The 21,679-nt window shown below is 55.3% G+C and overlaps 3 protein-coding genes across 4 annotated transcripts in view; 1 reads left to right on the forward strand and 2 right to left on the reverse strand.

Moving 5' to 3' along the window:
* The first annotated feature begins 2,141 nt into the window (after positions 1-2,141).
* Positions 2,142-3,244, forward strand: LOC119092122 (cilia- and flagella-associated protein 97). The gene is made up of 2 exons (XM_037215099.1): positions 2,142-2,422; positions 2,748-3,244. Exons 1-2 carry the CDS (start codon positions 2,258-2,260, stop codon positions 2,880-2,882), a joined length of 300 nt encoding a protein of 99 aa, XP_037070994.1. The 5' UTR covers positions 2,142-2,257; the 3' UTR covers positions 2,883-3,244.
* Positions 3,245-7,735: 4,491 nt separating this feature from the next.
* Positions 7,736-12,099, reverse strand: LOC119092634 (E3 ubiquitin-protein ligase RNF170). 2 transcript variants are annotated; one of them, XM_037215597.1, is made up of 6 exons: positions 11,873-12,096; positions 11,394-11,531; positions 10,863-10,942; positions 10,266-10,495; positions 9,741-9,872; positions 7,738-9,215 (listed from the first exon to the last, which is right to left on the reverse strand). In XM_037215597.1, exons 2-6 carry the CDS (start codon positions 11,522-11,524, stop codon positions 8,952-8,954), a joined length of 837 nt encoding a protein of 278 aa, XP_037071492.1. In that variant the 5' UTR covers positions 11,525-11,531; positions 11,873-12,096; the 3' UTR covers positions 7,738-8,951. The 2 variants fall into 2 exon arrangements, with proteins under 2 accessions (XP_037071493.1, XP_037071492.1); XM_037215598.1 differs by lacking the exon at positions 10,863-10,942 and having other exon boundaries at positions 7,736-9,215; positions 11,873-12,099.
* A 601-nt stretch (positions 12,100-12,700) lies between these two features.
* scaf6 (SR-related CTD associated factor 6) overlaps positions 12,701-21,679 on the reverse strand; it is a 23,127-nt gene continuing 14,148 nt past the window's right edge. Inside the window, exons 6-14 of the mRNA XM_037214164.1 lie at positions 20,703-20,777; positions 20,187-20,298; positions 19,186-19,434; positions 18,666-18,803; positions 17,996-18,168; positions 16,139-16,315; positions 15,692-15,838; positions 14,274-14,424; positions 12,701-13,211 (exon numbers count right to left, since the gene is read on the reverse strand). Coding sequence (XP_037070059.1) covers positions 13,059-13,211; positions 14,274-14,424; positions 15,692-15,838; positions 16,139-16,315; positions 17,996-18,168; positions 18,666-18,803; positions 19,186-19,434; positions 20,187-20,298; positions 20,703-20,777 — 1,375 coding nt within the window. The 3' untranslated portion in view covers positions 12,701-13,058. The remainder of the gene's footprint in view (positions 13,212-14,273; positions 14,425-15,691; positions 15,839-16,138; positions 16,316-17,995; positions 18,169-18,665; positions 18,804-19,185; positions 19,435-20,186; positions 20,299-20,702; positions 20,778-21,679) is intronic.

Consider the following 21,679-nt stretch of genomic DNA (forward strand, 5'->3'; position numbering starts at 1 on the left):
TACATCCAAGCTATGCAGAAGCATAACACCACTGACCCAACAGCACCATTGCTACAGTGATGCAGTATGCCTGCAGTTCCTCCATGAGAATGGCCTTTTGAGAAAAGTATGAAAAAGAACCAGAATCTAACCTTACCTGACCCAACCTTATTGTCATCCTCCTCACCTATATTGACCAACCTCCTCACCCATTTCCCTGTAACCCATTGTCTCATTAGCATCTGTGCCATCAGTGTGACAGAACATTATCTGACATTTGATATCTGCAGTCATCATCACAATAGTTAAATTTTGAAGTTAAAATTATAAGATGCCCCAAATATATATGTTCTTTATGCATCATTTATGGTGACTTATGATATTTATGATCATTTATGGTGTCTTATGATCTTCATGATCATTTATGGTGTCTTAGAAACAGCTCATAAACAATTTAAAATCACAGTATAGGGCACCCATATGAACAGTTACCAAATTTTACAGCAGCATAATTCCTTAAAACATTTACTCAACATACTTTTGGTTGCAACTAAGTGCTGAGCTCTGAATGCTTAAGTTTGCAGGAAACATGCACTGAAACCACTGGCTGCTGCTGCAGTAGCAGAATGTTTGACATTATATGTGTTTTGTAGTCTGGACTCACTTCTACCTTAAAGGACCATTCGGTCATCTATATATCCGAAAACAAAGTTGTCAAAAACTACACTGTTTGTGAACAATGCTGCTACTGCCAGCTCAGAAAAGTAATGTTTTATTACATATTGAAGAGGTTTGAAGCCCATGGCTGGTTTCATGCACATGACATGATTCCATTGAAATTTGTATCTAAAATAGACAGGCCCTTGGCCTTGTCTTGCTCATTGTTGTTTTGAAAGCCAACACTAGATGCCATTTAAATGGGATCATTCCAGTGTGTAGAATATTTTTTTAAAAATTGTTGTGTTGTGTCTGCTAAAAATCTGCTATATTCCGGAGTCTGGGAGTGGTCCTGAGTCCCCCACGACGGACCGCCTGCAGCAGGTGGTCTGTGACGTGGCTGTGATCCAGCAGAGCCTGCAGCGGTTGCGCGTGTCACCGGGCACCACCGACCGGCAGCAGGAGTGCACATATTTGTGGTGCATATATCCATAAAATGGATGAAAATGGTGTGGTGCAAACCTCAGGTTTTGTGATTCTATGGACCAGAATAATGAACAGCCTTTCTTTTATGTCAGTGTCAGATGCAGCCTCTGTTGGGCATCAGTGAACCATGGCCTTCAAAATAGGACTGCAAGATGTGTTGTATGACCCAGAACTGCATACTGGAGATGTGGATTATGACTTTTTTGATGAGCCAGACCTATCAGAGTCAGAGACTCCAAAGAGTAAGAGCTTGGTAAACCATGTAAGAAGTGCAACCATTAATGGGCTTAGCACCGCTGCTCATGCACATATTTGTGGTGCACATGATCATGATCAAGTCCATTGTCTTGATGAAGCAAGTGTGGCTGGCAGCATTCCAGGAGTGAACAGCAGTGAACTTGAGTCTCAAAGTGATCTACAGTCAGATGATGAGCCAGGGTCTGAAGCTAAACCGGAGTCTGATGCTGACCCGGCATCAGACTCTGGCCCAGAATCTGAAGCTGAGCATGAGTCTGAAGCGCACCTGGAGCCTGACTCTGCTGAGTTCTGCTATATTCCGGAGTCTGGGAGTGGTCCTGAGTCCCCCACGACGGACCGCCTGCAGCAGGTGGTCTGTGACGTGGCTGTGATCCAGCAGAGCCTGCAGCGGTTGCGCGTGTCACCGGGCACCACCGACCGGCAGCAGGCGGACCGGGCCGCCGCCGCCGCCGACAGCGTGGCCCGCGCGCGCCGGCCGCGGCCCCGCTCCGGCTGCCCGCACCGCAAGCGCTGGAGCAGAAGCCTGGCCGAGGCGGCGCTGACGCAGCAGCAGATCGCGCGGCTGGTGTGTGCCGACTCGGACTCGTCCAGCAGTGATATAGTGGGCGGTTCCGAGTCAGACAGTGACGCCGGCGGTCGGCCCCCAGAGGTGCAGACCTGGCTCGGCGCTGGCGGTGGCGGTGATGTCGGGGACGAGGGCGCCTCGCCGCGCGGCGCCTTGGGCCGGAGGGTCCGGCCCTCAGCCGCCGGGGGAAGCTCGGCACCGGCCGGTCGGCTGGGCCTGCTGGCCGACGCGGTGCGGCACCTGGAGCGCGCCAAGCCGCGCACGGCACCGCCGGCCCGCAGCCGGCCCGTGCGCGCGCCGCACAGGAAGAACATGTCCTTTAGCAACGATGAGGTGCGCCAGATCGACCGCCACAACCGCATCCTGCTAAACAAGATCGTGGCTCAGCAGCGGCGGCCGATGGCCCGGCCGACGGCGGCCGGCGGCGGCGCGCCACGCCGCACCAGTCAGGCGGACCAGATTCGGCGCGATAATCTGGTGAGCGCGCCTCAGATCACTGTCATTCGGTGCGCCTACACGATATTGAGTTGTGGCGGCTGCTGGTCGGGACATATGTGGTGTCGGTATAATTTTGAAAGCGACGTGCTGGCCGCCAGTGACTGTGAACGGCTGCTGGATGCTCCACGTGGAGCGGCACAGATGCTTTGACGGCTGGCGCTATCTCGCAATGACCGCGCACAAATGGTACGCCTCCTTGGAGATGAATCGTGGCAGCCCCGTCATTTGTTGTGCTCACGTAGGTATGTCATCCATTTTGTGTGGAAAGTGACGACATTTTTTTGATCACCTTGTGCGGTTACAGATACTGTTGCAGAAGATTCACGGCGCCCGGCCGTCGCGCTCGGTGATCTCGGGCTTCCACGACGAGCCGCCGCCGGTGCGCCCGATCCTGGAGAGGGGAGCCGTCAGACACAGGCGGCCCTGGGTGGACCGCTAGTCCCACCGCGTGTCTAGCTCCATGCACGCGGCCGGCTCGGCCGACAGCCTCTTGACATGTGTGTGTGTTTGTGTGTTGTGTGTTGACTTGGTGGTAGGGGACGAGCCTGTTTATCTCGCTTGCACTGTGTGCACAATCTTCATATTGCACTTGTGTAATGGCTGCACACATCTATTTCCTAGGGTTCAGAGACTGGCATCGGCGTGCTTAAGGATAAGGGCCATAGCGCCATGACCCTTCTCTTGGGCGTTACGGCGTCCCTTTTGACACTGGCGGCTGCTGCTAGCGCACGCCGAAGGGTTTTATTGTGTATCATTAAAAGATATGCTGTGTCAACAGGGGTATGTGCAAGAATTGACTATGAAGGGGAAAGGGGGGGGGGGGAGCACAGCTAAAAATGACAATAAAGACCCAGTTAAGTGGGCCGCAGGCTGATGAAACTTCTTGTGTTAGTTTCAAGTCTTTACATCGAATTTCCCATTGTCAACATTGCGTCAGGAGACTCCGAGGTCGGGAAATGTATCTCACAAAAAGGTGGCCTCAGACCCGAAAATGCGCCTCCAAGGTATTATAATGCGCCCGGAAAATATACAAATGCACCGCTCGGGCATGGCAGAGGTCTCCCAAGACCGCAAAGGGCGCCACGATATTTGAACAAGCGTTCCTCATGCCTGCGAATTGGACGTGCAATCAGCTGACCAGAGGGCTCCCAGGCCGAAAAATACGCCTTCGAAGACCAAAATGGCGTCCCAAGGCGTGAAAAATGTGCTTCCGTGCACGGCTGAGCGCCCCAACGACTCAAGTGTATGAAAGAGTGCCCCAGATACGCAAATGTGCTTGTCAGGCCAAAGAGTGTCTTACTCGGGCGTAAGAGGGGACCGGCTAACCGGTGCGTCTTTCGCCCATGAAAGGGCCCGACAGACCTGAAAAACAAGGCCCAACAGGTCTGATCTCGGGGATGAAACATTATCTGCAGGCTAGAATACGTGTCACTTGGGTTAAGCATGCCCCCGATGCCTGAAAGGGCCCCCGGATCTAAAAGTGCACCTCTCAAGATATCTCAGGCCGAACTTTGTGTGACAGGCCCAAGGGGCGCATGCAGGCGTGAATATGTATTCCTCAGTCCTGGAGCGCGTATACCGACTGATGAGTTCACAGTAATATCCCTGCCGAGTTGTAGGATTTTATTGACAGCTGTGTATGAACTTGCCCAGTGCGGGACCGGACGCGAAAGGTTGTACCACTTCAGTCATTGGCAACTGCGTGTCATTGGTGGAACTGTTAAGACGACTTTGCCAGCGCACCATCGAACAATGTCTTTCAATACGTGTAGAACAGTGATCAAGCTGAGCTAAGATTCGCATGAAGCACCTTGGCCTTATAAGCTTTAGGACAGGCCTGGTAGAAAGTGGCGTCATTAAAGTGTGAGATGCCGTTTTTCACACCACTATCCATTCTCCACGAGACATCAAGCCTGGCTGTGCCGTTTGGAGCACCGCTGCAAGTAATGGCCCCGGAAGAAGGGGGGGGGGGGGGGTATGGGTATGTGAACCAAATTTGGACGCCCCTTTTGTTGTTCAAAGATGATATCTCTGAAGAACACAGAGAAATATGGAACTTGAGTCTATATGACAATTATTGGACGACCTGCAGCGATCAGGGATGTTGTCGCGTCATTGAGGGTTCCTTTGCTGATCCGGGGCCAACTGCGCGGGTCGGAAGGCCTTCCTTGTCGAGGAGGGAACGACGTGATATGATATATCCTTCTCGTGGCCTCCGGATGGGCCAGGAGATCCCGCCCCGTGTCACCAGAATGACAGCCAGAAGTCACTTTGCGATGGATAAAATGACCCTTCAGCCCTTGACCGGAAACGGTAATGTGCCCCAGGTGTTCTTCTCAAGGATTGTTCTTCTCAATTTCCCCTTGCCCGGAAGGAAATACGGGGTCGCATTATTGTTGGGTAGGGTCATGGTCTCATTATCGTTGAATAGTGGGCCAAAACGGGCTTTAAAAAAATGAGCGAGGCCATACCGTGCTTGCCTGAGACCGCTCATTTTTGTCGGAATGGATTAGTGAAACAAATTCCATCAAAAGATTTTAGCGCGCTCACCCGCAACCTCGAGAGCAAAGGCAGCGATGACCTGAGTTGCAGCTTCCCCAAAACCGGACGACGCCGGCCACTGAAAGTGACAACAGACGGCGAGCGCCGTATTGATCTGTCTTCTGGGCAGATTAACAGGTGCAGAAACGCGGGAAATAGATGTTCTATCCTTACTCTTCCAGTTCCACCACCTAATTCCAGCACCACTTCACGGTGCTTTAGAACCAATCCGTTCTTATCACCAGTCGAAAGAATTGCACACGTAGAATATGCGCTCAGACTGCCTTCTAAATGTAAGATACGGTGTTCGAAAGCGGTCAACGGCTCTTCTTTCAGAAGCGTCATCATTTTCGTTCACGTGATAGCCACGGCTGAGAGTTAACCGCCGGGGTGACGCGCCGTGTCCCTGGGGTTTGATGACAGTCCACAATGACAGGCAGGTACTGTGGCCAAGTAGTGGCTGGTTCTTCTCCAGCAAATGGTCCATCTTTCCAAAGAAGGGTAGAAAATCGCAATCTTAAATTTTCAGGATCTGTGAGATGACTATGTAGAACCATTTCCAAAATACCAACGTCCATGTGCTGGCCGCGCTCATCCTGAAGAGATGAGCTCTTGAGGATGAGCGCAGCTCGCTATATGGAGTACCGACAGTATAATCGTTGCGTACTACCACAACGCCGTTTTATCAGTATCTGCATGTGTACCGAAGGTCGCTAACTGAAATAATCACATTGTGCTCATAATACCAAAAAAAAAAAAAAAAAAATAGCTGCGCGCCTTTCTTCTTTATATAAGCTCCAAATCATGACCGTAGAGAGAATTGGACAAGTCATGAAAAATGATGTCGGAAATGGGATGGATAGGGCTTATGGGTTCGGCGCTCTAAATGAAAACCACAAAGTTTCATCCCAGGCCTCCGACCAATGTGGAGGATCCATGAGCAATCGAGATTGCGCCGGCCTATTAGCAATTGATCCCGTCAACGGCGTAGACCATCCGACAAAATGGGAAAGCCCAATATCAATGGGAATGGCACCTGAGCAATTGGCGGTACCGCAGAAGTCCATCAAAAACGCCCCCTTCAACAGTTAAGGGTCTTCAGAGCAAGCGAGAGGGAGCCGAGACCAAGGTGGTGGGCCCCTAAACGATCCGGAGCCCCGGCAGGTTAGCGTATAGGGCCCCGGCCAGAGCGCAGGGCCTTCTGAGCAAACGGAAATAACCCAAGAGCCCAAGACCAGTGCACAGTAATTAATGCCATTGAGCGATCGAGTGTCTTGGCAGATAGAGGTTTAGGGCTCCAGACGACAGCTAAGGGTCCTTCGAGCAAATGTGAAGCCGACAAGAGTCAAGGGTCTTCCGCAAATGAAATGGATGGGAGAGTCCGAAATCGATGCAGAGGGCCGGTGAGCACCAACTTCCTCGGTGTATACATTTGTATAGGCCCCAACAACAGCAGAAGGCTCTCCGAGCAAGTGAAAAGAGCCCGAGACCAATCTGAAGGACCTTTGAGCTCCAGCAGCAGCGTTGGGCCATCCGGTAAATGCAGAGACCAAAGGCAGCGTTGAAGCCTGTCTAGTGGCCGGATTGACCCGATAAGTTGGCATACAAGGCCACCGGCAAAATCACTATAATATCGCCTCTAAATAGCGAAAATGAGCCTGAAAATCTCCCCCAATCACCACCCTTTTGACCAACGAAGAATTATTTGTGTCTGATCGCGGGCCCTTCACTTCGATTGCGACTGTTCATGGTCGCCTCGAGGCCCAAAGACGTCCAATTTTGTTGTCTTGTTTTATAAAGCTGCGCCCGTTCGGTCAGTTATGGGCCGCTGCGAAGGGCCTCTGGATAGCCCATTGAGCCTTAAAATCTCCCAATCACCGCATTCTAAATCAGCGAAGAATTGTCTTTGTCCGCTCGTGGGCCCTTCACTCTCGCTTGCCGCTGTTCTTGGTTTCCGGGAGGGCCAAATGCCTCCAATTTTGATGCGTTTTGTGTTAACCAACTGCGGCTGTTCTACCGGCTCGGGGCCATGCTAAGGCCATGGCCCACGGGCGACAGCCACGTGCACACCCTTCCCCCCCTCTGAGTTCACCACTGCTCGGGAAGGTTTGTGGAATTCTTTTCAGGCTTATTTCAGCTTTAGGTTCTAGCTTGCTTCAGTTTAAGAATGCAAAATATGTAATTAACGGGAAGAACGTCATGCCCCGCCCAAAAGTGGGCCAAATCGACATCCTAGGGGATGGGGGGCCTTTTATCAGGAGGAAATTTGTGAACCCTGTAACCGCCTCCCCCACTCCCCTACTACCCTCCCCTGTAACCCTGTAACCGCCTCCCCTATTAAGACTGCTTAGGACGTCATGTACGTCATGTAGAACGTCATGCCCCGCCCAAAAGTGGGCCAAATCGACATTCTAGGGGATGAGGGGCCTTTTATCAGGAGGAAATTTGTGAACCCTGTAACCGCCTCCCCTACTAAGACTGCTGCGCCCCTAGAAGTGATAGTGGTACGCTGAGCCCGATGTTCTATAACTTGGTTGTTACGCAAGCCTCGTTGAGCTGCGAGACAACGAAGCAAAACCACACAGCGATCGGATAGTGGTAACGGGCGTCTCGCCGCCAGTCATTGTGACCCGGCTTATGCTGAGTGGATGTCATTGTATATATACATACATATTCATGTCACCGGTCTGGATGCGGTGCGAGTGGTGAGGGCGCCTTATAAGCCATCTAAATTATCTGCTTCGCAAGCCCTTTGGTGCGTAGGATCCGGCACTAGTGCCTGTAGTTCCGAATCAGCCATTAGCTGCTGTCTCACCCGACCGTGAATTGTCGGTGCGCACCACACGCCAGGTGATCTTTCTCTCAGCTGTACTCGGCCTGCACCATCAACGTGGCTTGAAACCATCCCCGTCACTCGCACGCCCCATGCACGTATGACACCGATCTCGATCCCGCAATGCTGAATCATTTAATCGTGTCGTCGCGAGAATATACACCGCGACGACCCAGTGTTTACGCCAGTCACCAGCGTCGCGCGCGCGCAACTCGTGTAATTGCATTCGATCGAAGTCCACTCAATCACATTCAGTGAAGTCCGGATACTGGCTGCGCGCATCATATTCTCGGCGTCTATTATCTGGTGTGTGCCGACACTGTGCTCGGGTTAACTAGGCCCGGAGAGCCAGGAAACCTGACAGGTCGTGGACGGCAGCTGGGGGCACGGCCGCGACAGGCCGGGCCCCGTTCCGCACGGGCCAGGTGGTGACGCCGCGGACGCCAGCCTCAGCGGCGGCCGTCCGGACGGCAGACAGCGCGACAACACAGCGCCGCGCACAGCACCGGATGTATGGAGACCCCGGACAGGCGACGACCTCACAGCAGTGGGAGGCCGACGACGAGCACCACTCAGGCGCACCAGAGCAGCCGGCGACCGGCACCTGGCGACGGCCTGACCGTATCACAGGGGGCCCGCAGCAGCCATTCGCAGTCACCACCTCGCCAGGCAAGGGCGGCAAGGCCAACGTCACATGAACGTAGCGAAGCGGGGTCACGGGGTTACAGCGGCAAGTGTAACACAAAAGTGACAGACGCCAGATAGTTGCAACCGCAAGGGTAACATGACCTACAGTCATTAAAAACACCGACGTCAAAGCAATGCCAGACTGGAGGGGTAACTTTGGGAAGGCACCCGTCCCGGATGTCGCACGTGTCACGACATTCCACGGCTCGTGCCAGAATCCGGGCACAGGGAACTCACAAAGAACGGTGCTCTTGAGTTCTCATGGCCTACGCTTGGCGTCCCGAGTCAGAACCACATCCCCGCACCAAACCCAGCCAAGCAGCCCGTCTGCCCCAGACGCGTGGCCGGGCGTCTTCAAACACACCATCCACGCTCGCTCTCTGACCCTATGATAGAACACGTGCAGATATCCCCGCCCCGCCCAACGTGACCCGCCGTGCAGACGAGTCACGCGCGGGCGGCCACGTAACGACGATAGATAACGCTGACGTAGATCATGATAAGCACCATGATGAATATGTCGTCGAAGAGGCCGAGCAGACCAAACACGGCTTCCGGGAGGATGTCGAGCGGGGAGGCCACGTATAGCAGCGCCGCCAGGAAGCAGACCACCACGCGGATCCGGAACATGAGGAACAGGCCACCCTCGCTGAAGAACTCGGCCCACAGGTGGCGCATCAGCGTGGGCAGGTCGCGCAGATACTCCATCAACTGGCGGCGGGCGTGGTAGCGTCACGAAGGCCCGAAAGGCAGGCAGCCGCCCGCCCGACGGCGGCACCAACCATCGAGCACACGGCGCCGCCGCCTTCCGGCCTGCCCACTCCCTGTCGACGCGTCTGTCAGGCTGCCGGTACAGGACTGCTGCTACGTTAGGCATGGGAGCCCACTTGAATGTCAAATACGTCTCGCCCATTACTTTGCAAAAAAAATCCTTTGGGAAGCAGGGCCAGCCACAAAACACTTGCGGTCACTGGCTCGCACCCTCAACGCCCGCGCCGGCTTCCGCCCAGCCAGCGGCGCCCATCCCGCGCTAGCCTCTGACCAGCCAGCGGTGCCCATCCCGCGCTAGCCTCTGACCAGCCAGCGGCGCCCATCCCGCGCTAGCCTCTGACCAGCCAGCGGTGCCCATCCCGCGCTAGCCTCTGACCAGCCAGCGGCGCCTTTCCCGCGGCTAGCCTCTGACCAGCCAGCAGCGCCCATCCCACGCTAGCCTCCGACCAGCCAGCGGCGCCTCACCTCGCGCGGTTCGCCCGAGAAGCGCCGGTTGTATCTGCTGGCTTCGTGACGGGCCCGGTCGCGAGCCTGTATCTCCTCCAGCTCGGCCGAATTCAGCTCGTCCTCGGTGAAGCTCGGGAACAGCAGCGTCACCTGGCGGCGCGGTGGCGGTCAGCCGCCTGACGGGCCGACAGCGGGAGAGACGGCGATCCGGGACGCGAGTGACGCCGCGCACCTGCCAGCTAGCCGGCGATCACGGCTGGCAGCAGGATCCGGTAGAAGATTATCAACAAGCTCGTCCGAAATAGCACAAGAGAAATGAGCTTAGAATTAAAAACATGAGCAAAATAAGCCTGCCAGAAGATCATTATGGATGAAAAGAAACAAATTTCCCAGATGCCAATAAGGCAGCCCATGATCACATCAGTAGATGAGTTGAAAGAGCGGTCCCGCCACTTTTACTGAGCACATTCATCAGGGATGCTATCTACAGAACTAAGAAAACTTCTCTTGTATTTTGAATGACACCGAGCATCCTGCACGCACCGGCTGTCGGCAGAGCGCACACTTCATGGGGCCGACGAAGCTACCATGGTCGCGGTAGGTGAACAGGCACTGGGCACAGAAGATATGGCCACAGTTGGTCTCAATGCCAAGCTGGATGTTGTCAGCCAGGCAGATAGCGCAGCCTGAGTCAGCGCTGCGTCGCCGGTCACGTGGCCTTGGCGTCGGCGGCACGGCAGCCACCCTGGGTGCTGCCATACCATCTGCCTGAGCTGGGCAGCCATCAGGACATGGTCAGTAGCAGTGGCAATGGAACCTATCCAGACTTAGTATGATTGGGGAGGAGAAAGACCAATTTGCCTCTGCTCTTTCCATGTAGCTCCACAGAGGTAATACACACTGCTTCCAGCAATGAAAGGTAACTTAACCCCACAGGAATAATATGCACTGCTTCCAGTGATGAAAGGCAACTTATCACATGACCACATCTCATCAGCTGGGAAGCACACAGCTGCTACAGCAATTGTCAAAAGCACACTAAATATAAATAGCTGCACTCAGGAAGGAAAATCTAGAAATCAACATGTGCTGACAGTGCCAGACCTAAGGAAATACATAAAAATGAAGCAAGAACAATACCTTGATTTGGCATGCCATTTTGATGCAATACTGGAGCACCAAATTGCTGGCCAAATAGAGCTGTCCAGTTCAGGGTTGGTCTGGGAAATTGATGTTATTATATCATGACTACAAAACATGAAGCAAATAATCAGGAACATCAATAGGTTTAGATTTCCACAGGAAATTAAATCAAGGGATACAATTTGGAACATAATTTGGTGAAATTGTACCACCTTGCAAAGTCAAACCTAATCTGTGGAGTGTCTGACATGGAAATAAAGCACCTCTCTGATGTTTTTTTTTTTAAAAATACAACTCATCGCATGCCATGGGTTACAGATGGCCCCTGAAAGCACCCACCCCACTAATGAAAAACACAATAATCTACAGCCTTACTGCTTCCATTCTTCCATGCAATCATAGTTTAGATGAGAGCCTAATAAGCAGCACAGCACTGATATTCTTTAAGTAATGCCAATAATGCTCACAGTGCTGATCACTGTTCTAAAAAGGGAGGGTTACCACTTGAAGAATACTCACAGCACCTACCTGAAGATGAGTATCACAGAAGAGATGGCAATAATAATGAATGTGGCAGTCAAAAGCACTTCATCCCCTACCCCCTCCACATAGCTGCCTCCTGGTGCTCCTGGCCCTTCTCCTGCTTCCCAATGGGACATGCCAAATCTGAAAGTTCACAATATACTGACCTCACCATAGTTAAAATAAATATCCTCATTCCAGGCATGCAAAATTGCAAAAGTTATGTCCTATATGATCATTAAGCTGAATGCCCTGAAAATATATCCAATACCACTCAAAATATTTTAGCTGTTATGCATCTATTCTGAATACACTCGGGCAGTTATTAAGTACAAATAAAAACATCTATCATATCTATCAGCACGCCATTCCGATTGAACGGGAGCATAGTAGCACTGCGACCACCAAATCAAGATCACACCATATAAAGCTATTCCAAACATTGAGCTAATAAGAGCGCGTTACATCCATAGCATGGAACCCACCTTTCCCAAACAGCAACAGCGCTGCTCGCGTTGGCAGACCGCAGGATTCCGCTCGAAGCCAAGACACTTTGACATGAAACCCTGATTTTGTCGCTATGGCAAAGGATTCACTTCGTGATTGCGGCCACATTTCCCTGAATGCGTGGATTTACGCGTGTACCTACCGCGCGATGTCATCAGACCGGGGTAACGGATAATTGACGCCACCAATTGGTAAGTGACCGTAGCTCGAAGGACAACTACCAAGCGTTGTCACGTTACTTGGAAACCGCACCCGTTCCTAAGGTCCCGTTATTGAGGACGGCACAACGCGCGTTGAGAATAGCTGACAAGGCACGCCGCACTGCACGAACAAATTACATCGCTCATCGGGACCATTCGGGGAGCGGTTGCAGAAGACCGTTTGGTACGGTTTCACTTTACCTTTATGCTAATGCTTTAACAGCCACACATGTGCAAGCGATCCACGTCGCACGTCTGGCGTTTCTGCCCCATGGCGATACCAGACGCAACGGAAAAGGACGCAGGTGAATGTGTACACCGATGAAAGTTGAGCGCATTCAAAGTCACATCCTTCCTTTGCCTCCGACTTTGAGCGGCGTTCTCACAAGCGGTAGTAACGTGAATGCAGGGCGCAGCGTCCGAGCGCATTGGTGAGTAGCGGTGGTGAGGACACCGCCCGGGTTTTATCCGTCTGTCCGATTTGCTCTTCGGACTAAACCGCGCCGGTTTGACCCACAGCTATGTTCGCGACGTCAGAGCATTCCCAACGGCAGACATCAGATCGTTTTATTTTCCAGAGACAAGGCCCGATCCGAAAAAAGGCTCCTGGGTTCTGCAATGATGATGTATTACATCGGACATCGATCCAATGCAGCAGAAGCCGCGCTGCGTCACACGTGGTTTTAATCCATATCACCACTCAGTTCGTGCCCGGCGCAGCAGGCGCCTGGAAATCAATCACGTTGGCCGCTAATCTAAAAAGGCGCTCTCAGATGCCGCAGCCATGACCGTCAGTCCCAGCAGCGGTTCCAGCATGGGCGACGCCGAGATCACCGGACCGCGCCAGAAACAAGGGCAGCCGTCGTGCCACTCCGTTCAACACTTCCTCGGCATGGGCGGTGTCAACGCCTCCGGGCGGTAGCGGAGATGGGTGCCGTAACGTGCCGGGGGTTCAGCCCGTAGCCTAGGTCGTCTTCGGTGGCACAGGCAGCAACATCTCCTCCTGACGCTCTTTCATGCGCGAGATGAAGGCCTGACCCTTGCTCTTGCGGAAGTTCTCGTACGGGTCGTGCAGGTTGACGCCGATACCCTTGTACTGATCCTGGCGGTCTCGCACCTGCGACACAACAACGGAGCTAGAATGTTACGGAATGATTGCGATGAGGTATAATATCATGGATGGAATGATTCTTCTAACAATCGTCATCGTCTAATGTCTTAGCGTGTACACAACGCTTCCGCCAGCTGCTGGTTCTCCTGCCGTCGTCGGGCGTTAGATTGAGTCCTACGAAGGACGGGATGGTGTTCAGCTTTCAGTTCAGTATGCGTGGCTGAAATCTTGAAATCGTCAAGTTGAGGGGCCGTGCGTGGATTACGTTATGCATGGGAGGGGCTGATAGAGCGTAACGGAGACGTAACAAGCGAGGGAGAGGCCTTGGACGGCGAACCGTCGTGCTCAGGTGCGGTTGCAAATCATGCTCAACTATTTAAAAAAAGTTTCAAGACAGATGCCACTCGTTTTCTGTCGTGACAAGGAACACAACCGATATTTGTTTCGCGTCTCTCACTGAAGAAGTGCCAAATAGACGGTACGCTCGACATAGCGTAACGAGGAGACGGGGCCTCACCCCATACTACCAGGGCAGGAGAAAATGAATGAAAATGAGTAACCTTGTCTATACATGGCGCTTGGTTTCGCTACTGTTAGTGGCTATGTGACGTGAAGATTTTCCAGGCCGCCATCCCGTTATTTGTGAGCGCTCGTCCTGTGGCCATGACGTCATTCATGCATAAACGGCGCATTTACACTCCATGGCTGCGAGATGTCTGGTATGTCTAGGTAATCCTCAACACCATGGCCAGCCTCGACGTCCTGCAGCGACGGACGTACATGGGCGAGCGTCAAACATCTACGGAAAACAGTGCTTGTTACATGAAATAGCGCACATGAGACAACTTGTTTCAAAAGGACACCTAAATATCAGGACAAGTAGGGTGTTCCCCTTGGCCCTCTGTAGCCTGTGACGCTCCTGCGTCTGTCGTTGGAGCACTCCCGCAATCCGCACCCGTATGTTAATACGACCCTGACAGAAGGAGCGTCACAGCTAGCGGTGCTGAGCAGGCTTTCGTCTGTAAATGGGAGACGTCAGCGGCGGCGCGGCCGCGGGCACAGACGCACCTCCCCGCCGGAGATGGGCTCGGCGATGCCCTGCTCCTTGCTGCCGAGGCCGGCGCCACCCCAGCCCATGGCTTTGAGTAGCTGATGGCCCTTGTTGCTCTCGTCCAGGCGCGTGTTGGTGGCGGCAGCCGGGGTGCCAGCGCCGAACCCACTGTCGGCAGGGGTGACGGCGCGTCACACGCCGCCAGACGGACAGACGGGCTCACAGAGGAGCGCGGCGCGCGCTCACTCAGTGCGTGTATACACGGCGGCACCGCACAGCATTGTAACACACAGCTCACGCACCTGCACTCACGTACGGTTAACAAACACAACCTGCAACACAAGTCGGACTTCCTCGCATCAATTTGTTATATTTTCAGCTTAGGAACGCATCGACGACATACTCGGTCTCCAACTCATCCAATTACCTTAAAAGGGACTTCGCATATGCAAATGGGTGTCCCTGTCCATGGTAAAAGGTTTGTCTATACAAAAGGCTCATAGAACGGGCAATCGCATCACGTAAAAACTGCAATGTTCCAAACAGAGAGACGGTAACGACTTTCTGAACAGGGCGCAAAGATCTTGCACTCGACATGATACGCATAAGCTACCATCATGCACGGTCTGTCTGTATGGTCACACATTTTATACAGTTCTGCAGAACTGACCCTACAGTAATTTGTCAAGCAATCTGGCTATAAATCGGGCTATGCAAAACAATTATCATGCTATGCATCAGTACAGAACTTGATACGAAACACGGCACAGGCTAGTATCTTTACAGGCTAGACCCGTGTGACCCACCGTCCCAGGGACCCCAGCCGCGACCGGAGCCGGGGCTGGAGGTCGGCCCCCACTCATGGGCAGCCACTATTCAGGCCAGGCCGAATACCTTGCATCACCATGCATGGGAAAAATAGTGATTTGCTGACCGATTCCAACGGGTTTATTTCTTTAACATATGAAAACTGCGTATGTTTCGTGTTTAACTTGGTGAATTGGGTTTTAGCAAGCCATAGCTCCAATGATCACAAAAAAACACCGCGGCCGAGGCTATAGAAAACCCCCAAAAGTTGTGTGGGAGATGGCGATTACGTACGTCATTGGTAAATGGTTTTGAATCGCGCTGAGACCAAGATATCTCTACTGTGTTTCGACGCATATTAAATAAAGCTGCGCCAGATCTCACCATAAGTGTGTGCACATAGTGGCGTCCAATGACAATACACGTATTGCCATCAAGTGCAGTTTACCCCCCGCCCCCCCCCCCCCCCTTCCAGGGCAGAGCATCAGAAACCGTGCTTCGGATCATTCCCAGCAGCGCCTACCCGTCAGAGTCCGACTCAGGCGAGCCCAGCAGCGCGCCGTGGTCTCGGGAGTGACCTCGGCAGGTTTCCGCGGCGGGCGCCCTGCCGTCGGCGGTCTGTACTCACGCGAAGCTGGGCGGCGTGGGACTGCGCCTGTCGGTGGCCGCCGGCGAGCCGCTGCGGGATGACGAATCGGAGCCGGAGCCGGAGCCGGAGCCGGAGCGGGAGCGGCGCCGCCGGGCCCGTGACCGCTCCTCCGGCTCTGGGGACGCGCTGTCGGCGGGGGAGGGGGCGTCACACGGGGCGGCCGCTCCACCAGGTCCAATGCAGGCTTCCGACGGGAGCTAGCGACAACCACACGAACCAGTGCTGACTGATAGCCACGATATAGAAGACGCACAAGAGCACCCAGTGTACGAGGATGGCTAAGACTCTCGTGACCAGATGACGAAACCACAGCAATGTTTACCAAACATGTCAATACAGCCGGCGTCACGCTATTGCGCTAAAACCCCGCCTGTCCCTGGCCGATCTGAAGCGGGCGTGGGTTGGCTGCGGTCGCGCCCAGCTGACCTGGAGTAGCGACGCTCCTTGACGGGCGTGGGCGAGCGCGAGGTGGAGGGCGAGCGGATGGGCGAGGGCGGTGGCGACTCGTCCCGCTGGCCCTCCTCCACCTCCTTCTCCAGCTGGCGGCGCGCCGCCTTCTTGGCCTTGTAGAACTCGTACAGCGCCAACTGCTCCCAGCCGTCGCTGCGGACGCAGACGGCGACCGTCAGAACGGCGGAGACACGAGGCAGCCGGCCAGGACCGTCTAACCCCGGGCACGACACGGCGACCGTCAGAGCGGTGGAGACACGAGACAGCCGGCCAGGACCGTCTAACCCCGGGCACGACACGGCGACCGTCAGAGCGGCGGAGACACGAGGCAGCCGGCCAGGACCGTCTAACCCTGGGCACGACACGCGGCGAGGTACAGCTCGCCCTGAGCAGGTTCAGCAATATCACTCTGATCCGCCCAACCATGAACCGGACACTCCTTTGGACAGAAAGAGGTTCGGGCCTGGCGGAACGTTGTTTGCAGTTTAATACCAAAGCTGCGGGATTCGCCCCTACTTCACTGGCGTCTCTCTTTTGCCAGGAGTTTTCCCTTCACACTACAATAATTCTGCAACGTTCTTTGTAAGAGATGGCCCAATGGGTGGTGTGGGGTGGGGTGGAGTGGAGGGAGTTCCACCCAAAGCAGCGGGATGAGACGTCGCATTGTTGCACGCACTCACGACTGACACACTAGTTCTGTCACGACGTGTTACGACAATGCTGCCTTATTTGTGGGTTGTCTGCCTAGTATCTTTGTGCGCCACTTAGTGTACATGCGCACCCATTGTCATTTACAGGAACGTTGAATGAGTATGGCTGTTTCACGCCTCGTTAAAATACGAGGAACTGGCCGCCGCCAAACGGCACCGCCATGACTGGGCTGTTGAGCGCGAGGTGAGTGCCGCACAACCGCGGCCCTGCCTCAGGGGCAACGCAGAATGGGTGCCGCACAACCACGGCCCTACTCCAGGGGCAGCGCGCAGTGGGTGCCGCACAACCGCGGCCCTGCTTCATGGGCAGCGCGCGGTGGGTGCCGCAAGGCCGCGGACCTGCTTCAGGCGCGCCCGTGGTGTGTCCCTTGTAGCCCCCTGTATAGCAAATTACTTGGATTGCGTGAGCTCGCCACCTTAAACAGTTTTCCGGTTTTGTCTACAGACGGACTGTTATGTGTTAATGGGAGCGCTGCAGGTATTCCATATCGAATATACGTGACTTACAAAAATGTATCAACCCCTAACTGGCACAAATCAAAACGGCTACACCGAGTGGTACTCGCATTCTCACAGCGTTTCGATTGCCATGGCTACAGTGGAAGGTAGAACTTAAAGGTGGCAATGGGAACAGGAAACACACAGGCATGTGAATTCAGCTATTCGGAATTTACTGCGGGAGAAAAGCTGCTTTTAGTAATCATAATTCTCTACTCGTTCAAGAAACATTAAACATAGACCTGTATCAGTATGGCTTGTGACATTGATCCCGGGGCGCAGCGCGACGGTGCAGCAACCGATCCGACCCAGTGCGATGTTTGATGCTGCCCGCAACCAAACTCATCACCTGAAAATTAGGCATCTGGAGCACGACTCTTTTAAGACACCCAAACTAACGAAACCGCCCCGGCGCCTGCTGCCATTCGCACGGACATGACTGACCCAGACCGTCTCAGTATTCCCTAGCAGCCAGAGTAGCATATCCACTGACACAAACCAGATGACATGAGACACGAGTCACCTGGAAGACACCCCCGCTCCAGCCATCCTCTGCTGCTGGTTCCGCGCCCCCGCCGCGAGCGCAGGCGGAGTCGGTCGGCCGCGGCCGAACGGCGCCACTCACCGGTCGCGTCTGTTGGGCAGGTCCTCAGGCCGCAGGTTCCTGTTGCGCGGTCGGTCGTGGCTGGCCGGCGCGTAGAACGCCTCGACGGCGGCCAGCAACCGCTCGGACGGCGGCGCAGGCGGCGGCAGGCGGATGGCGGCCGGGTCGAGCGACCGGTACGTGTTGGCCTCGATCTACGGTGAGAGGGAGAGGACAGACGGTCAGGGCGCGGCGCCCACCGCAGCGCACTCCGCCCGTCACGGACCGGGTCACAGCGCGCGTCGCAGGGTGACAAACGATGCAGAGGAAGGCGCTCAGCACGAGCTGGGCATCGGAAGACAGGACCCATTTCGTTCAGACACCGTGAGACGCACAAAATCCGTGGAACGTGGGCGCTGCCCGCGTAACGCCGGCAGGACCTGCTGCCCGTTCGGCGCCGCCCGCCAGCCGGACGGCCGGACCTACTGCCTGCTCGGCGCCGGCCACCAGCCGGACCTGCTGCCTGCACGGCGCCGCCCGCCAGCCGGACCTGCTGCCTGCTCGGCGCCGGCCACTAGCCGGACGGCCGGACCTACTGCCCGCACGGCGCCGCCCGCCAGCCGGACCTGCTGCCCGCTCGGCGCCGGCCACTAGCCGGACGGCCGGACCTACTGCCCGCTCGGCGCCGGCCACCAGCCGGGCAGCGGCTCACCGGGATCATGGGCGCCATTAGGCCGGCCGGCAGGTCGAAGTAGGGCACGGACGGCACCAGGTCGTCGTCGTTGACGGCCGGCTCGTTGGTGAAGCCGGGCGGCGGCCGACTCAGGTCCACCATCGGCATGGCGGCCGCCTGGCGAAGGACGTTCGTCAATGGGCCAGTCGGCGCGCTGGTTGGTACAGCTCCGGCACGAAAACGGACCGCTGATCAATGAGTCCACAACAGAACAGAACAGGACAGATGGTCTGGACCGCACGTACCGCGACGGCCAAAGGCACCCACCAATGTACACTGGTCTGTTATGATCCGCGACATTGGCAACACGCTTCTGTCAGGAACGCTGTATCGTCGCATGACGTTAGGAATCGCGCCGCGTCACTAACAGATAAAACGGAGTTTGTTAAAAAAAAACCTTCGGCGACATTCCTTTGCTAGCACAACACTAAGCACACGGAGCATCTCCTTAGTATGCGACCAGCTTGCGTCTGGCGGTGCGGCGGCATCCGCCCCACACCTGCTGCTCCATCTCGAGCTGCTGCTGCAGCTGCTGGATCTGCTGCAGCGCGTGCTGCACGAACGCCTCGTGCTGCTGTTTATAACTGTCGAACTGCTGTTTGGTGGCGGCCGACACGGCGGCGATCTGCGCGGCGTGCTGCTCCAGCAGGTCGGCCTGGTACGCCTGCCACGAGGCCGGTGCCTCCTTCAGCTGCGACAGCGCCGACTCCGAGAAGTAGTTGGCCTTCGACTCCCACAGCGTCAGCAGCTGTGAACGAGACAGACGGGCGTGAGGTCCCTCATGCAAGCACAGTACATCAGCAGCACATGCGGGTGCCAGCCAATTACGCTAACCTTTCTGAAGACTTTTTGTTTAAACAAATACGGTCTCACAAAAGTCTGTTCTTCAAGAATCAGAAAATAATCAATCTAAAGCCCCTTTCCAACCCCAGCAAATTCAGATCAGGTGGAATATTCCCACGGTTTCGATTTGTACTCGGTCGTAGCGCTAAAGACTAAGACATTGTCGGGATGATGCACCTGATGTCAGGTGTCCATTGTCAGATGATGCACACTCGTCTCTCTTGGGCTCTATCCTCCTAATGCCAAAATGTTGCAGACTTTTTGTGGCGCAGGGAACCCATTAACCAAAACACACCTAACAAATCGGCCAGTGCTGAGCACGACTATATGCAGTTGGCAATAAAAGCCATGATGTCGGTCGAGGCCCATTCATGCTGCTCTCTCCGACCAGTCGCTGCCCCACCATGCCGGTCAGGCGGCTGCTCTGACACACCAGCGGACCAGCACGCCCGCTGGTCCGAACCAGCGACGCTGGGGGCTGCCCCACCACGCCGGTTAGGTCGCTGCTCTGACACACCAGCGGACCAGCACGCCCGCTGGTCCGAACCAGCGACGCTGAGGGCTGCCCCACCACGCCTGTCAGGTCGCTGCTCTGACACACCAGCGGACCAGCACACCCGTTGGTCCGAACCAGCGACGCTGGGGGTCGTGCCGCACCTTGTTGAGCTTGGCCTTCTGCTCCTGGTTGGCGGCCATCATGGTGTTGCAGAACATGGGCACCACCACCGACTCCAGACACTGGTGCAGGCCGTTCACGTTCTTCCGGACACTGGCAAGGGCCACACTGTGTCAGGTTGCGCCACAGGCGCGATAGCACACTGTGTCAGGTTGCGCCACAGGCGCGATAGCACACTGTAACAATTGTGGCGCTACCTCGGAAATGTGCCTATAGTATCATATAATATATATATATATATATATATATATATATATATATATATATTGTGATGCTCAGACGCAATGCGTGGTTTTGCCAGCGAAGATCAGCGGTCCCACGCAACGAAGGCGGAGGCATCACTGAACCCTGGTGCAAAGCAGTCTAACGACGCGATAGACACCAGCGGCGCGGTGGTATGGCACATCACACTCATCGATAGTGCACCAGTGCAGTTGAAGGGGCAGCTGTACGCACCACTGGTGCAACAGAGCAGTTGAATGAGCCGTCGGACTCACCAGTGGTGCAGCACGTCGTTTAGCAGGTAGATAATGTGCAGCTTCAGGTTGAACGAGACGCCCGGAGCCACCACTCTGCCGGTCACGGAGGCGGACGTCACAGCCAAACGCCTGAGACCGGCTACGACGCTCGAGTCTCGCGCCACCGTCTGCAGGCCGAGGCTCACAGCCACCGTCTGCAGGCCGAGGCTCACAGGCCTGCCGGACGGCACAGCCGCCGCCCTGCATACCCAGACACCGGGCTGCGTGCTGTAGCAGGATTTAGAGACCGCCACCGGCCAGGCTGTTAACGGTGCCACCCCGGCGAGGTGACACGTGCACGGCACATAGTGAACCAGTCGGCCCCATCTGTAAGATACCGGCCAGTCCGGCAGCGGTGCCACCCCGGCGAGGGGACTCATGCACGGCACATAGTGAACCAGTCGGCCCCATCTGTAAGATAGCGACCAGTCCGGCAGCGGTGCCACCCTGGTGAGGTGACCTATGCACGGCAGATGGTGTGTCAGTCGGCCCCATCTGTACGCACCACCGCGCTGCGGGTGAGATAAACGGAGTCGGAAACGGCCCTGCGTGACTCACAAAATGGGCCCAACATCAAGGCTTCCATACCGCTCACGGCAAGTCTGAGCACAGCCTCCGGCGCGGCGCGTGCCGACTCCCACCTGCCCGCGCCCGCCACGCCACGCCACGCCCGGCGATTGTCTAGAGTGCAGTCGGCACGCAGCACCATTTCCGCCGGTACCCGGCTCCTTGAAGGAGACTGCAAAGCCGCTAATGCCTCGGCATTGTAACCACTTACCTAAGACATCCACCTCAAGGTTCGAGCCTTCGCTTGCCCGGGTCACAGGTCTAATCGCTTCAAGCATAATTCGCTTCAGGACAAGAAAAAGTTGTGGATAAGCCAAGCAGCGTCCATTTAAACAGACTCAGTAAGGAGGGCGGGGGGGGGGGGGGGTACCAACGCCCAGCTCGCCTCC

This window comes from Pollicipes pollicipes, unplaced genomic scaffold (genome assembly GCF_011947565.3).
Source record: "Pollicipes pollicipes isolate AB1234 unplaced genomic scaffold, Ppol_2.1 Scaffold_3447;HRSCAF=4054_pilon_pilon_pilon, whole genome shotgun sequence".
Taxonomy (NCBI): Eukaryota; Metazoa; Arthropoda; class Thecostraca; order Pollicipedomorpha; family Pollicipedidae; genus Pollicipes; species Pollicipes pollicipes.

What these genes read in the sequence shown, in the direction of transcription:
- LOC119092122 (XM_037215099.1), top strand. Translation starts at nt 2,258, where the DNA reads ATGTCCTTTAGCAACGATGAGGTGCGCCAGATCGACCGCCACAACCGC. An exon ending in AGATTCGGCGCGATAATCTG is followed by an intron (nt 2,423 to 2,747) that starts GTGAGCGCGCCT and finishes GTGCGGTTACAG; the next exon opens with ATACTGTTGCAGAAGATTCA.
- LOC119092634 (XM_037215597.1), bottom strand. Translation starts at nt 11,524, where the DNA reads ATGTCCCATTGGGAAGCAGGAGAAGGGCCAGGAGCACCAGGAGGCAGC. An exon ending in GTGCGCTCTGCCGACAGCCG is followed by an intron (nt 9,873 to 10,265) that starts GTGCGTGCAGGA and finishes CCGCGCCGCCAG; the next exon opens with GTGACGCTGCTGTTCCCGAG. An exon ending in TCTCGGGCGAACCGCGCGAG is followed by an intron (nt 9,216 to 9,740) that starts GTGAGGCGCCGC and finishes GCCCGCCGCCAG; the next exon opens with TTGATGGAGTATCTGCGCGA.